At 68.0% G+C, this 15,318-nt stretch overlaps 2 protein-coding genes across 5 annotated transcripts; one reads left to right on the forward strand and one right to left on the reverse strand.

Annotated features, from left to right (window-relative positions):
- Positions 1–41: 41 nt before the first annotated feature.
- On the reverse strand, positions 42–5,752 carry TMEM198 (transmembrane protein 198). Of its 3 annotated transcripts, none has more exons than XM_066999273.1 (5): positions 5,616–5,752; positions 2,715–2,968; positions 2,010–2,585; positions 1,699–1,889; positions 42–1,433 (listed from the first exon to the last, which is right to left on the reverse strand). In XM_066999273.1, the coding sequence occupies exons 2-5, from the start codon at positions 2,878–2,880 to the stop codon at positions 1,287–1,289; spliced, it is 1,080 nt and encodes a 359-aa protein (XP_066855374.1). In that variant the 5' UTR covers positions 2,881–2,968; positions 5,616–5,752; the 3' UTR covers positions 42–1,286. The 3 variants fall into 3 exon arrangements, with proteins under 3 accessions (XP_066855374.1, XP_066855373.1, XP_047928137.1); XM_066999272.1 differs by having other exon boundaries at positions 1,681–1,889; XM_048072180.2 differs by lacking the exon at positions 5,616–5,752 and adding an exon at positions 3,770–5,137 and having other exon boundaries at positions 1,681–1,889.
- A 758-nt stretch (positions 5,753–6,510) lies between these two features.
- CHPF (chondroitin polymerizing factor) lies at positions 6,511–14,884 on the forward strand. 2 transcript variants are annotated; one of them, XM_048072174.2, is made up of 4 exons: positions 6,511–8,143; positions 11,293–11,857; positions 12,122–12,304; positions 12,644–14,884. In XM_048072174.2, exons 1-4 carry the CDS (start codon positions 8,085–8,087, stop codon positions 13,904–13,906), a joined length of 2,070 nt encoding a protein of 689 aa, XP_047928131.2. In that variant the 5' UTR covers positions 6,511–8,084; the 3' UTR covers positions 13,907–14,884. The 2 variants fall into 2 exon arrangements, with proteins under 2 accessions (XP_047928131.2, XP_066855307.1); XM_066999206.1 differs by lacking the exon at positions 6,511–8,143 and adding an exon at positions 9,609–10,069.
- Positions 14,885–15,318: the final 434 nt, after the last annotated feature.

Here is a 15,318-nt window from a genome sequence, read left to right on the forward strand (position 1 = left end):
CCCCTGCCCCCCCGGCGCAGCCCCCACCTTGGCACGCCGGCTCCGAAAGGCTCTTTACTGTGCGGCCGTGGCCTCAGCAGCGTTTGGCACATTTACAAAAGAGGCTGGGAAGGGGGACGGCGGCGCGGCGCTGCGGACACGGCGTGGCAGAAACATGCAGTTCCTGGGGCAGCAGCCGGGGATGAGACGGCACCCCGGGGGGGGGGGCACCCCGCTCTGGTCCCAGCGCCGTCCCGCCTGCCCGGCTGCGGGGAAGTCCTGGCTCACTCCGTAATAAATTAATACAAATCACAGCAAGAGAAGTTATGTACAAGGCGGGAGCCTCTGTCTGCAGCAGCGCTCTGGGCGGGGGCTCCTGCCCTGCCCCGCAGAGGTGCTGCCCCCAGGCCCCCCCAGCCGCTATAAAACCCAGTCGCCAGCAACACCGCGGTGGCCTCTGGTGCTGCAGGGGTCCCCGAGGCAGCCCGGCCTCACCCAAAAGCTGGATCCCTCGTCCTGTCTCCCGTCAAAACCTTTGAGGGAGATGTACGCGGTGCCCTGCCAGTGCAGCTCCTGCTGGATGGGTGCCGCCTGCTCCCCGGTGCCTCCACCCCACGGCGGCATCCCCACGGGGAGCGCTGGGCCTGGGCAGCCTCTGCCCCAGCACTGCCCCGGTCCAGCCCAGGAAAAGCGAGGTGGGGCAGGCAGAGCTGCTCTGGGGGCAAGGAGGGTGGCTAGGGCAGGGGGTCCCTCGAGGAGGCAGGATTTTGGGGAGCGCTGCCCGGGGGCTGCTCTTGGGGCTGGGGTGGGATGGGGCACACATGCTCGGGGAGTCACTCGGGGCAAGGGCTCGGAGAGGTGCTCTCTGAGACAGAGACGCGGGGCACAGGCACTTGGGGAGTTGCTGTGGGGGCACGACGGGGAGGGAACAGGCACGGGGAGCTGCTCTGGGGGACGGGGGGCTGGAGTACGGGGAGGGAGGTGTGGGGATGCAGGACGAGCCTGGGCCATGGAGAAAGGCGCAGCAGAGCCGCTCACACCGCGCTCCACGAGTCCGCGGGTGCTCGTGTCCCCAGTCCTTGGGCTCAGTCCCTGCCCAAGGGTGTCCCCAGCACCGCCGGACCCGCGGGCATCCTGGGCTTGCCGAGCCAAGTCCCACGCTGCCCCGAGAAGGGTCTCCATCCGCAGCCTCCACAACGCCGGGGCCGCACACGGCCACCCGAGGCCAAAGGAGCAGCCCCGCGTGTCCCAGGGGGTCTGCGGGAGCAGGCTGGGGTGCTGGTGTCGCTCGAGGTCACCGGGTTGGCTTATACCCGCACAGCGGGGCCGGAGCCCGTGGTGAGGGGCACGGTGGAGCTGCAGTCATAGTCCAGGTCCACCACGGCGTGGGAGCTGGCCATCAGGCTGTTGAGGGACGGGCCCGTCTGCCGCTCCCGGAAACTCTGGATGTAGCTCTGCTTGAGAAAGGGGGGGTCAAAGTCAGGGGGCTCTGCTCCCAGCCCGCTCCATCCCGTGCCACCCCAGCCCACCCTGAGCTCTGCCAGCCCCCAAACCCAGCGCCCCCAGCCAAGCACATGCTCCGGGCCCTCGGGGACGACCGGCGGCTCGGACGCCGCCTGGCACCCGGGCACCTCTCCCCCTGCGCCCCAGCCCGCCCACGCGGAGAAGGAAGGGGCGGCCGAGGCCCGGGGAGATCTCTACCCTGGGCGCAGGACTCACTGGGGAGAGCACGTCCCCATCGAAGCGGCGCACGGGGTTGGGTTTGCGGCGGTAGGCGGGCTCGGGCGGGTGGGCCTTGTGCTGGTGGGGCGGCGGGTGGTGGGGCCGCCGCTTCTTCTTCTTCTCCTTTCGGTCCTCCCGCTGCTTGATGCGCATCAGCTGCACGCGGCGCTGCTGCCGGCTGATGATCACTGCGGGGCGAGGGGGGCGGTCAGCGCTGGGGAGCGCCGCGGCCGCGCCCCAAAACGCCACGTCCACCCCCTCCCCGTCCCCGTTTTTCACCCCCCCCCCCCCCCCCAGCCCCTGCACACCTTCAGTGTGAGAGTAACCCTCGGCCGTGACCTTCCACTGGACCAGGACGCCCAGCGTGGTGAGCAGCGGCCAGACACCCAGGATGACCCAGCTGTACCAGCACACGGGGCGGGCGGGGGCCACCTTGATGCGCTCGTAGATGTACTGCACCAGCAGGAAGAGCTCGATGAAGTAGTCGACGGTGACGGTCATGATGGCGCTGCCGAAGACGGCGGTGGAGAGGGTGGTGAAGAAGCGCTGCCACTGCAGGGTGAGCACGGCGAAGAGCATCCCCACGCCCAGGAGCAGCGCGATGGGGATCCACACCGTGGGCGGGTGGTAGAACTGCTCCATCACCACCAGCGTGGCCACCGCCAGCAGCAGCCCCAGCAGCAGCCCCACCATGAAGAGGCCGACGCTGCGCACCAGCATGGTGACCAGCCCGCACAGCACCCCGATGCCCAGCCCGATGCCCACCGAGGCCTCCACGCTCAGCTGCGTGTCCAGCACCCGCTCCTTGTAGCACAGCATGAAGATGATGATGGAGCCGAACATCAGCCCCGTCAGGAACATGACGGCCTTGAAGCAGCGGTAGCCTGCGGAGAGACCGCTGCCGTCAGTGGGGGCACAGCCAGCCCCGTGCCCCGCCGCCTCCACGGGGGCCACGAGGGCAAATATCGCCTTTCTGCCCCTCGCCCAGCTCTCCGCTCGCCCCACCGGCTCACCGAAGAAGCAGTAGATGATGCCGAAGAGGCAGCACATGGCGCACACCACCGAGGGCACCACCTGGTAGCGACGCTCGATCTCCTGCTGGCAGCTGTGCGCCCACTCCTGGCCCGCCTCGTGCGGCGGCAGCAGCTTGAAGCGCAGCGTCTGCACCGTTGCAGTCATGGCTCTGGGAACTCCTGGGGATGGCGTCAAAACCTCCGCTCCTGCCCCATCGCTTGCGGGCAAAGCTGCGCCCTGGCGCCGGCTCCAGCTGGAGAGAGAGGGTGGGAGAAAGGGGACGTGGGCACCATGGCAAGCGCTCGCCGGCGATGGGCACCCGGCCGCGGAAACCTGCCCCAGCCCATTGCTGCTGGGCTGGGGAGAAAGGGAGCTGGGGAACGGCAGCGGCGACGTGCTGCTGTGCTGGCACCGAGCAGGAGCTGGCCATCGCCCAGGAAGGTGGCTGCAAGGATGCTCCGTCCCCGGGGGGCCGTGCCCGCCCCCGGGGAGCTTCGCGGCTAGGATGCTGCGCCTCGCAATTTGCCTGCAGCTTCAATTTCCTGCCCCTGGCTCCCGCGTGTCCTTCCCCTGCTAGATTAGAGAGACTTTCACTACCTGGTATTTTCTGCCTGTGAAGTAATTATGCTCAGTAATTAAGTCACCCCTCAATCTTCTATTTTTATAGGCCAAACAGATTGAGCTCTTAACGCTTGTACTCTAAGGCATTTTCACCAATCCTCTAATCATATTTCTGGCTATTTTTCATCCCCGCTCCAGCTCCTAGCGTCCTCAGAGAACAGCAGGTCCCCGCACCAGACCCGGCCCTCCCACGCCGACCTGCGGGGGCCGGTGGGGAGCTGCTGCCCCTTCCCCAAGACCCCACGCACCGCTCCCGCGTAGCCCCAGGGCTTCCCCCAGCATGGGCACGACACGGCCACGCTGCCAGGACGCGGAGCAGGGGGACCCTGGGGCCCCTGCGGTGCCTCCACAGACGGAGGGGCCATAATCCCTCGCAAAGACTGATCCAGCTCCAGCCTAAGCCCAATTAAGCCTGCTGTCTGCCCGCTCCCACCTGGAGGCCGCTCCAGCATCTCTTTGTTCCCGTGGCGCGTTTCCAGGCTCGGTTTGTTTGGGATCGGTTTAATGTCACCACTTGTCCCCGCGCCAGCTCCGTCCTTCCGAGTGTCACTTTACAGCAGCCAGCTCGGGACCGGCCACAAAAGCAAACGCCCCACCAAGTTACTGGGGAGGGCCCGGAAAGAGGGCACAGGCTGCAATTATGCCACGTTTTCCCCCCCTGCCCTGGACACGGGCAGCTCATGACAAGGCGAGGACGTCCTCCCACGCAGGGCCTGCAGTGACTTCAGCGCCTCTCTGTCTTTGCGGGGCCAGCACGGGCTCGGGCCCTCCACCAGCAGCCCCAGCTGCCGGTGCTGCCGCCAGCCTCGCGCCCTGCACTGTGCCAGGCTTTAACCCCCCCGATGCTTCACTTTGCACCTCTCCGCGCGCGTTGCCTCCTCCCCAGGGCAGCAGCCGGGTGCATTTTCCTTGCTGCCCTCTCGCCCCATCCTCGCACCGCTGCACCCCACCTGCCGCCAGCCCCTTTATTTGGGGATAAACCACGGGCAGCCCGGGCCGGGCAGGGCAAACCCGCCCGGAGCAGGCCGCGAGGGAGGGCTGAGCACGGCGCCTAATCCCGGGGGGATCAGGGGGGCCGCCTAAGCCCCTCAGTCCGTCCCCGGCGAGGATGCTAAGCAGGATCGGACTTTAACCGCTGAGCCCGGGCGCGACGACCGACGGCAGCGTGCGGGGTGCGAGCAAGCTTCCCCCGCCGGCGGGGCTGAGCAGAAGGAGGGCAGGCGGCCCTGTGCCCCCCGCCCCGCGCGTGGCCGGAGCACGCTGCCCGTGGCGGGGACGGGTGTCCCGGGGGTCCGGGCGCAGGCAGCGTTGCAGGCAGCGTTGCAGCAGCTGCGGGCGCCCATTGGCGCGGGCAGTGTTGCTAGGGGAGCCCAGCGCCTGCTCATTGGCGCCGGCAACGCTCGCCCACCTGCTGCCGCCCTCCCCGCCGCTGCCCCCGGTCCCGGTGCTGCTGCCCCCGCTGCCCCTGGCCCTACGACGCGGTGACCCCGCTGCGCAGCCCCTCGCGCCTCGCTAAGGGCTCGGCGCCCCACGCCTGGCACCGCGCTGCGCCCCTTGCCGTGCCACTCAGGCCACTGCCCCCCGCCCCACTGGGCGCCCACACCGCCACGTCCCGCCCCAAATACCCACGCGCGGGACCCCCACGGGTGGGCACCCCAAAAGCGCCCCCAGCCCATCCCAGCCCGGCACCACCGGCCGGGGGGCTGCCCTCCAGCCCCGGTGCCCCGGGTCCCCACGCGGGGTCACGCGTGGCAGTGCCCACGGGGGGGGGCCCGGCGTGACGGCGGCGCCTCGCACAAAGCCGCTAACGAGCCAAGCCTATTAGCGGCCCGCCACGGGGGGGGGGGGGTTGAGCTCCGCGTCCCCGGCGCTGCCCGCTCCGCGCCCCCGCGGGCCCGTCCCCACGCGGGCCGCCCGCCGCCCCCTCCCCGCTGCCGGCCCCCGGTCCCCGGTCCCCGTCGGGGCCCCCCGGCCCCCCGGCGGGCTGGGCGCGGCGTTGCTCCGCGACGGCCGCAAGGGCTGCCGGGCGGCACGGCCGCTCCGCCCCGCTCTTTGTTCGGCCCGGGGGCCGCCGGCAGCCCCCCGGCCGGGCAGCGCCGCCCCGCTCGGCGGCACCCCGCCGGGGGCAGCCCGGGGACGCCCGGCACGGAGCCCACCCCCCCCCCCCCCCCGGCCCCGCGCCGCCCTCCCGCGGCCCCGCCGCCGCCCGGGGGCCGGCCCCGTGCCGGGGGCTGCCGCCGGGCCCCGCTCCCCGCCGCCGGCCCCGCCCCGCCCCGCACCTGCGCTCCCGGCCCCGCAGCGGCGGCGGCCCCGCGGCGCGCGGCGCTCCCGGCCCCGGGCCCCGGCCCCGCGCATGGTGGCGGCGGTGCTGAGCGGACAGCTCCGCCTGACGTCACGCGGGGCGGGGCTTCGGGGGGGGGGGGGGGGGGCGGGGCTTCGGGGGGGCGGGGCTTCGGAGGAGTGGGCGGGGCTTCAGGGGAGTGGGCGGGGCTTCGGGGGATATGGGCGGGGCTTCGGGGAGGGGGTGGGGCTTCGGGGGTGTGCGGGGCTTCGGGGAGGTGGGCGGGGCTTCTGGGAGGTGGGCGGGGCTTCGGGCTGGTGGGCGGGGCTTCGGGCTGGTGGGCGGTGCTTCGGGGAGGGGAGGGGCTTCGGGGTGGGGAGGGGCTTCGCCCGTGGGGTGTGAGTGGGGACGTGCAGTGGGGTGTGCGGTGGGGATGTGTAATGGGGTGGGCGATGGGGACGTGTAATGGGGTGGGCGATGGGGACGTGTAATGGGGTGGGCGATGGGGATGTGTAATGGGGTGGGCGATGGGGACGTGTAATGGGGTGGGCGATGGGGACGTGCAATGGGGTGTGCGATGGGGACGTGCAGTGGGGTGTGCGGTGGGGACGTGCAATGGGGTGTGCGATGGGGACGTGCAGTGGGGTGTGCAGTGGGGATGTGTAATGGGGTGGGCGATGGGGACGTGCAGTGGGGTGTGCAGTGGGGATGTGTAATGGGGTGGGCAATGGGGACATGCAGTGGGGTGTGCGGTGGGGACGTGCAATGGGGTGTGCGATGGGGACGTGCAATGGGGTGTGCGATGGGGACGTGCAGTGGGGTGTGCGGTGGGGACGTGCAATGGGGTGTGCGATGGGGACGTGCAGTGGGGTGTGTGGTGGGGACGTGCAGTGGGGTGGGCGATGGGGCATGCCGCGGGACACGTGCTGGGGAGTGCGAACCACGCTGTGTGCGCGACGTGCTCTGCGCGATGTGTGCAGGGTGCGCTTGGTGGCTTGGGGTTTTTTAAACTAAACGCGAGGGGATTTAGGTTGGAGGCGATGAGGACATTCTTCACTCAGAGAGGGTGGCGAGGCGCTGAACAGGCTGCCCGGAGAAGCTGTGGGTGCCCCATGCCCGGAGGTGTTCAAGGCCAGGTTACGTGAGTCCCTGGGCAACCTGATCCAGTGGTGGTGTCCCTGCCTATAGCAGGGGGTTGGAACTGGGTGGGCCTTAAGGTCCCTTCCAACCCAACCCAACCCATTCTCTGATTCTATGACTGGTGGGAGGTGGCTGCAAGGGCGGTGGGCCCTAGGCACCGTGCAAAGGGGACAGAGCGGTGCTGAGCACAGGGGGCACAGTGCAGGGGTCAGGTGTGAAAACTGCAGGGGTACAGTACCTCAGGCGTGCAGGGGAAGACACACTGTCGGTGTGCAAGGTAGGTGCGGGGCACACACGGCCCTGCAGCACGAGGCGGCCTGGCCCAGGGCCATGGGGAATTTGGCACACGGGGGGTTTAACAAAGCGGGTTAGTTAGCTGCACATCCGGAGGCTGCTCCCCCCTGCAAGAGCCCGGAGGAGGCAGGCACGGCGGGTAAATGGGAGGGCACGGGGCTCTGCAGGGACGGAACCCCCCTGGGCTTGCATCTCCCGGCTGTGGCTCTGAGACCCCCGGGCACGGCCCCTCCTGGCAGGGAGCAGGCTCTTGGCAGCGACAGCCGTTCCCTGGCAGCCCCCTGCAGCCCCGCGCCAGCCCGAGACAAAGCGCGGAGCTGCAGCTGGCGGGGGCTGCGGAGGGGCTGCCAGAGGAACGGCAAAGCTGCCTGGGGGCTGCTTCCCCCCCGGGAGCTCCTCGGGGCCACGCCTGGGGCCCTCGCCTCGGCCACTGCCCGGTGCGCGGGGAGAGACGGAGCCTGGAGCGGCAGGGAGGGCACGGCCGGAAGGGCTGCGAGGGCAGGGGAGGCTGCCCCAGGACTTGCCAGCAGGCACGAGCCTTGCTTTGCCCGCGGCTTTGTCTCCATTCAGCTTTCCTAACTCAGTCCTGTTTGTAGAAGGCTTCGTGCTCCGGGTCCCTACCTGTGTCTGCCTGCAAGCCCCGATCAGCAGCAGCACTTTCAGAATGAACCCCCCCCGCCCCGTTTTCCCATCACAAGTGTAAAATTATCTGGGTTCGTGTAAGGCAACTGATATTAACTATTTTAATCTGGGAGGGAAATCAAATATATCTATTTCTATTGCGTTCCCTTGTGTATAGAAAACAAAGGCGACTCTGGCTGTTTACGACCACGCTTGCTTTCTGGCCTTTTTCCATGGAAAATCTCTGCTCGTTTCTGCATCTCTTCCCTCTTGGCATCTCCCGGTGCCATCGTGCTGCCGCTGTTTGTATTTTTGATGTGCTCTTTGTTCAGCTGCTCTCCGTGTGACTGCCTCTGCCTCGCGCTAGCTATTCACGAGAGCAAGGCCCGTGAAAAGGAGCTGAACTTGGGCGATGGGGTTGTTCAGCCTGGAGAAGAGGAGGCTCAGGGGCGGCCTTATCGCTCTCTATAGGTAATTTAAAGGAGGCTGTGGCGAGGTGGGGGTTGGTCTGTTCTCCCGTGTGCCTGGTGAGGTGGGACATGAGGTGGTGAGGTGGGACATGAGGTGGTGAGGTGGGACGTTAGGTGGTGAGGCGGGACGTTAGGTGGTGAGGTGGGATGTTAGGTGGTGAGGTGGGACGTGAGGTGGTGAGGTGGGACGTTAGGTGGTGAGGTGGGACATTAGGTGGTGAGGTGGGGCATGAGGTGGTGAGGTGGGACGTTAGGTGGTGAGGTGGGACATGAGGTGGTGAGGTGGGACATTAGGTGGTGAGGTGGGACGTGAGGTGGTGAGGTGGGACATGAGGTGGTGAGGTGGGACGTTAGGTGGTGAGGCGGGACGTTAGGTGGTGAGGTGGGATGTTAGGTGGTGAGGTGGGACGTGAGGTGGTGAGGTGGGACGTTAGGTGGTGAGGTGGGACATTAGGTGGTGAGGTGGGACATTAGGTGGTGAGGTGGGGCATGAGGTGGTGAGGTGGGACGTTAGGTGGTGAGGTGGGACATGAGGTGGTGAGGTGGGACATTAGGTGGTGAGGTGGGACGTGAGGTGGTGAGGTGGGACATGAGGTGGTGAGGTGGGACGTTAGGTGGTGAGGTGGGACATGAGGTGGTGAGGTGGGACGTTAGGTGGTGAGGTGGGATGTGAGGTGGTGAGGTGGGACGTTAGGTGGTGAGGTGGGACGTGAGGTGGTGAGGTGGGGCATGAGGTGGTGAGGTGGGGCATGAGGTGGTGAGGTGGGGCATGAGGTGGTGAGGTGGGACATGAGGTGGTGAGGTGGGACATGAGGTGGTGAGGTGGGACATGAGGTGGTGAGGTGGGACATGAGGTGGTGAGGTGGGACGTTAGGTGGTGAGGTGGGACATGAGGTGGTGAGGTGGGACATGAGGTGGTGAGGTGGGACGTTAGGTGGTGAGGCGGGATGTTAGGTGGTGAGGTGGGACGTTAGGTGGTGAGGTGGGACATGAGGTGGTGAGGTGGGATGTTAGGTGGTGAGGTGGGACATGAGGTGGTGAGGTGGGATGTTAGGTGGTGAGGTGGGACATTAGGAAGAACTTCTTTACCCAAAGGGTTGTTAGGCACTGGGATGGGCTGCCCAGGGAAGTGGTTGAGTCGCCATCCCTGGAGGTCTTTAGGAGGCGTTTCGATGTGGAGCTTAGTGACAGGGCTTAGTGGGGGACCTGTTAGTGTTCGCTCGGAGGCTGGGCTGGGGGATGTTGGAGGTCCCTTCCGGCCGAGGTGACTGTGACCGTGTGACTGTGTCACCGCCACCCTGCCACCCCGCGGCGCGGCCGCGGCCCCCCCCAGGCCCGCCCCCCCCAGGCCGTGCCCCGCGGCAGCGCGGTCTCCTAGCAACCCCCCGTCCCCTCTCCCCCCCCCCTCCGCTCCGTGACGCGCTCCCCGCGGGCGCCTGCCATTGGCGGCGGGCGGCGGTGACGCGCGGGGCGGGGCGCGGGGGTGACACGTCGGACGGCGGCGCCGCCAGCGGGGCCGCGGGAGCCGCCCCCGCCCCTCCGCTCCCGTCCCGGCGCGGCGCGGCCCCGGCCCCGGCCCCGCCATGCGGCTGTCGCTGCTGCTGTCGGTGCTGCGCCCCGCCGGCCCGGTGGCCATCGGCGTGTCGCTGGGCTTCACGCTCAGCCTGCTCAGCGTCACCTGGGTGGAGGAGCCCTGCGGGACGCCGCCGCGCACCGACGCCCGCCCCCGCACCGACGCCGCCGCCGCCGCCGCCGCCGGTTCCCCCGTCGGCCCCGCGGGCGGCCCGCACGACGGCGGGCGGCACAACGGCAACGCGGCCCGCAGGCCCAACGCCGTGCCCGCCGGGCTGGGAGCCGAGAGCTGGGAGCCGCGCGTCGTGCCCTACCGCCCGCCCAGCCCCGGCAGGGCCGCCAAGAAGGCCGTCAGGTGCGGGGCGGCGCCGGGGGGCGGCGGGGGGTGCGCAGCGGGGGAGCTGCCCCCTGCCGGGGCTCTGCTGCCCCTCCGTCACCTCCCCGGGGGCTGCTGGGGGGCTGCCTCATGGGACCTCAGCTCCGGCGGCGCCCCCGTAACCTTTCCCCGTGGCCCCCTTTCCCTGTGTCCCCCTTTCCCCGTGACCCTTCCCTGTGACCCTTCCCCGTGACCCTTCCCCATGACCCTTCCCCGTGACCCTTCTCCATCACCCTTCTCCATGACCCTTCCCCGTAGCTCCTTCCCCATAACCTTTCCTTGTGGCCCCTTCCCCATAACCCGTCCCCTTGGCCTTTTCCCCATAACCTTTCCCCGTGACCCTTCCCCATGACCCGTCCCCTTGGCCCTTTCCCCATAGCCTTTGCCCGTGACCCTTCCCCGTGTGCCCCTCCCCATGACCCTTCCCCGTGTCCCCTTCCCCGTGTCCCCTTCCGTGTGACCCTTCCCCCTAACCCTTCCCCATAACCTTTCTCCATGACCTCTGCCCTGTCTCCCTCCCCATGATGCTTCCCCATGGCCCCTTCCCCATAGCCTTTCCCTGTGTCCCCTTCCCTGTGACCCTTCCCCATGACCTCTCCTCGTGTCCCCTTCCCCGTGACCCTTCCCTGTGTCCTCCTCCCCATAACCCTTCCCCATAACCCTTCCCCATAACCCTTCCCCATAACCCTTCCCCATAACCCTTCCCCATAACCCTTCCCCGTGACCGTCCCCCGCTGCCTCCACCTGCCCGCCACCCCTGGGGAACCTCGTCCCCACGGTGCAAAGGTTGCGGGGCTGGGCGCAGCACGCTCTGCACGACGCCCAGCCCTAGCAGGGCCGCGTCCTTGCGGTGGCGTGTCCCCAGCCCTCACCCCGCCGATGGCACGGAGCGGGCGGTGAAAGGGCCTCCTTGTCCCCGCCAGGGGGTGGGCGGACTGGGGGGGGGGGGGGGAGCCGTGGGGCTGAATGGGGCCAGTGTGTGAGCGGAGGCAGCGTGGGAGCCGGGGGGGGGGGGTTGCTTCCTGCCTCGGGGCCGGCTGGAAGAATTAAACCTGGAAGTCATTGTGAGCGCGGCAGCTGGGGGCGGCTGCGCCCTCCCCGTGCCAGCAGCTGGGCTCCAGCCCCGCTCCCACGTCGCAGCCGCCTGCCCGGCGCTGCAGGGTGCCGGCGCCGTCGGCTCAGGGGTGCTGTCCCTCCCGCAGGACCCGGTACATCAGCACGGAGCTGGGGATGCGGCAGCGGCTCTTCGTGGGCGTGCTGACCTCCAAGAGCACGCTGAGCACGCTGGCGGTGGCCGTGAACCGCACGCTGGCCCACCGCCTGGAGCGCCTGGTGTACTTCACGGGCACGCGGGGCCGCAAGGTGCCCCACGGCATGACGGTGGTGACCCACAGCGACGAGCGGCCCATCTGGAACATGTACCAGACCGTCAGGTACCTGCTGGACCACCACGTCAACGACTTCGACTGGTTCTTCCTGGTGCAGGACGACACCTACACGGAGGCGCACCGCATCAACCGCCTGGTCGCACACCTCAGCATCGACACCCTCCTCTACCTGGGCCGCCCCGAGGAGTTCATCGGCGGGGACACCGACGGGCGCTACTGCTACGGGGGCTTCGGGTACCTGCTGTCCCGCAGCCTCCTCCTGCGCCTGCAGCCCCACCTGGAGTCCTGCCGCAACGACATCCTCAGCTCCCGGCCCGACGAGTGGCTGGGGCGCTGCATCATCGACCACACGGCTGTCAGCTGCACCGAGGAGCACGAGGTAGGTCCTGCAGCGGAGCTGGGCTCCGGGAGCCCGATCCCTGCCTCCTCAGCCTGGCACGGGCTGCTGCTCTCCCTTTCCTTGCTGTCACGGAGCAGAGCCCCCTGGCAGCGTCTCGCCGGTGCTGCCCGCTCCCCATGGGCTCCCGGGGCCGTGGGACCAGCCCTGGTGTGCTGCTTTCCTTGGAGCTTGCCGTGCTTGTATGTGGTGGGGTGGGGCTGTGGGTCTGGATCGGCCGTAACCTCTCCCCCCTCGCTGACGCAGGGCCTGCTTTACCAATACTTTGAGCTGGGGAAGAACGTGGACCCTGAGCAGGAGACCGACCTCCGTTTCCAGAGCGCGTTCACCGTCCACCCTGTGCTGGATCCTGTCCAGATGTACCGGCTGCACAAGTACTTTGCCCAGGTGGAGCTGGAGAGGACGTACCTGGAAATTGAGCAGCTCCAGGTGAGACATGGCTTGGCTGGGAGGATCTGGGCTCCTCTTGGCATCGCTTTCTGGCATCACCCATCTTTCTGGTCTAATGTGAGGGCTTTCTGACCTGCAGGCACTCTGGGGTGCGATCACCTCAGCTTTTGTGACTGCAGCGGTGTCAGGAGAGCAGCTTTGGGTCCGGATGGGTCCTGCGGCTGGGGCGATTCAGGGTGCTAGAGCTGGCAGGGTGCTGAGGTCTGCCAGCAAAGGCAGCGCGGGGTGGGACAAGATGCAGATCCTGCTGCTGAAGGTGGCGTGCTGTGCGCTCACTCTATGCATGCTTTGCTCTAACTCCTCCGCGTCTCCTTGCAGCTGGAAATCCAGAACGCCAGCAGCCTGTCCGCAGACGGGGACCACGGCGCCACGTGGCCCGTTGGCATCCCTCCCCCGTTCCAGCCCAAAACCCGCTTCGAGGTTCTGCGCTGGGACTACTTCACGGAGGATCAGGTCTACGCCTGCGTGGACGGCTCCCCCAAGTGCGAGCTGCAGGGCGCGGACCTGGCCGACGTGGCCGACGTGGTGGCCACGGCCATGGAGGAGCTGAACCGCAAGTACCAGCCGGTGCTGCACGTCCGCAAGCAGCAGCTGGTGAACGGGTACCGGCGCTTCGACCCCACGCGCGGCATGGAGTACACGCTGGACCTGCAGGTGGAGGTGGTCACGCAGAAGGGGCACAGCCGCTCCGTCACCAAGCGCGTGCACCTGGTGCGGCCCCTCAGCGAGGTGGAGATCATCCCCATGCCCTACGTGACGGAGGCCAGCCGCATCAACGTCATCCTGCCGCTCACGGCCCACGACCGCGACCACGCCGCGCGCTTCCTGGAGGTTTACGCCGCCGCCGCTTTTGAGAGCAGCGAGAACGCCGTGCTCACCTTCCTCTTCATCTACGACCCCTTCGAGGCCCAGCAGGTGACCCAGAACGACATCTTTGCCCCCGTGAAGGCGCAGATCACTGAGTACGAGCGCAAGTACGCCGAGGTGAAGATCCCCTGGATCAGCGTGAAGACGGACGCCCCCTCCCAGATCAAGGTCATGGACATCATCTCCAAGAAGCACCCCGTGGACACGCTGTTCTTCGTGGCGGGCGTGGGCACGGAGGTCACCATCGACTTCCTGAACCGCTGCCGGATGAACACCATCAACAACTGGCAGGTCTTCTTCCCCATCCACTTCCAGGGCTACAACCCCGCCATCGCCTACCACAACCAGGTGCCGCCCCCCGCGCTGGACCTGCTGCGGGACGCGGGGCGCTTCGACCGCGACGTCTTCCACGAGGCCTGCTTCTACAACGCCGACTACATGGCGGCGCGCACCCGCATGGCCAGCGACGTGCAGGAGAACGAAGACATCCTGGAAACCCTGGACATCTACGACATGTTCATCAAGTACTCCAACCTGCACGTCTTCCGGGCCGTGGAGCCTGCCCTGCTGCAGCGCTACCGGCACCAGGCCTGCAACCCGCGGCTCAGCGAGGAGATCTACCACCGCTGCGTGCAGAGCAGCCTGGAGGGCGTCGGGTCCCGCTCCCAGCTTGCCATGGTGCTCTTCGAGCAGGAGCAGGGGAACAGCACCTGAGCCCGGGGCGCGGAGGGGCTGGCCCTGCCCAGCCTGCCTGCCCGCCCCGCCTGACCTGCTGCCCAAAATCTGTCTTCCTCCTTCCACTGCGGCTGTGGAGATCGGCCTCGGTGCTGCCCGGGCAGGGCTGGGGTCTGCCAGCATGGGGTGAGCCGAGCTGAGCTCTGGGACCCCCGCGTCCTCACCCCAAGCGGTGCCGGCCGCTGCCTCGCTCGCCGCCGGCCCGGCGGGGAGGAGCGGAGCCGTGCTGCCCCTTGCTTTGTCCTGTGAACTGCTCCACCTCCGGCTGCTGGAGGACACTGAGACCCCACCGCGGGGCTGTGGCTGCTGTGGGGGACCAGCCGGGGCTGGGGCAGATCCCACACACGTCTCCCCTTTCCCCCCCCAACAATGCAGGGCTGTTCCTGGTGCTCATTCGGCTCTCCTGGCACCCTACAGCAGAAGGGACTGGAGCGTCGGCCCTGTGCTGCGGGGAGGGCTGCCTCCCTGTGCCCTTGCAGCCCTGAACAGTGGGACTGACCCCCCCCCAAAAAAAGCAATAACGAGGTTGGTTTTAGCGTATGCCACTTGACAGGGAACGGCTGCCTGAGCGCCCCTGGCTGCTGGGGCGGGGGGGGGAGCTGCGGCCCCCCGGGGGCGCAGGGAGTGCTCCTGCCGTGTTTGTGTACCATGAGCTGCTCCCCATGGGAACCCTGACCCGGGCCGCCTCGGCCTTCGCAGTATCCATAGGACAACGGAGGTCGCAGCCCTCCGACAGGAGCCGTCCCTGCCCTCGGGGACGTGCCCGCAGGCCGTGCTGCCCCCCTGCCGCCCCCCGGGCCCCCACTGTGCTCCCCGGGCCGAGGGGCTCCAGGGGCGGTTCGGCTGCGCATCTCCTAAGGAGAAAGCGACTGAGGAGCTGCTCTGTGCTCCTGGTTTGTATTTAATAGCGGGGAGAGGGGGTGGGGGGTGTTTACACTAATAAAATGGAGAGATGAACACCTGCCTCCGGCTGGTTCTTCCCTGGGGCGCTGCTGCTGCGTGTGAGAGGGGCTCGGGCACACCGTGCGGGGTGAGGGGTTATGTATTTCGTTCCGAGGCTGCGTGCAGCACCTCAGCTGGGATGAGACAGCTCTGGCTTTGCTTTTGCGTGAGGCCAAGCAACCCCTCAGAAACACCCCCGTGAGCAGCAGGAGCCCGGCACCCCCCGCGCTGCCCTGCTGTCACCAGCTGCTGGCAGTGCCTGGGGGGCAGCGCTGGGGGCACGGGGCTGGCGTTGGACCCAGGGGTATGGAGCTCGGGCTGTGCTGTGGCGTCCCTGCTGCCCTAAATTCCCACAGGGCTGGCTTTCAGGCCTTCACTGAGACAGCGTTAAAAAGGATTTTGATGGCTCCCATGTGCTGTGTTCCCACAGGAGGGCTGTGCGAGCAGCG

The sequence above is a fragment of the Anser cygnoides genome, chromosome 6, assembly GCF_040182565.1.
Source record: "Anser cygnoides isolate HZ-2024a breed goose chromosome 6, Taihu_goose_T2T_genome, whole genome shotgun sequence".
In the NCBI taxonomy this organism is placed as follows: domain Eukaryota; kingdom Metazoa; phylum Chordata; class Aves; order Anseriformes; family Anatidae; genus Anser; species Anser cygnoides.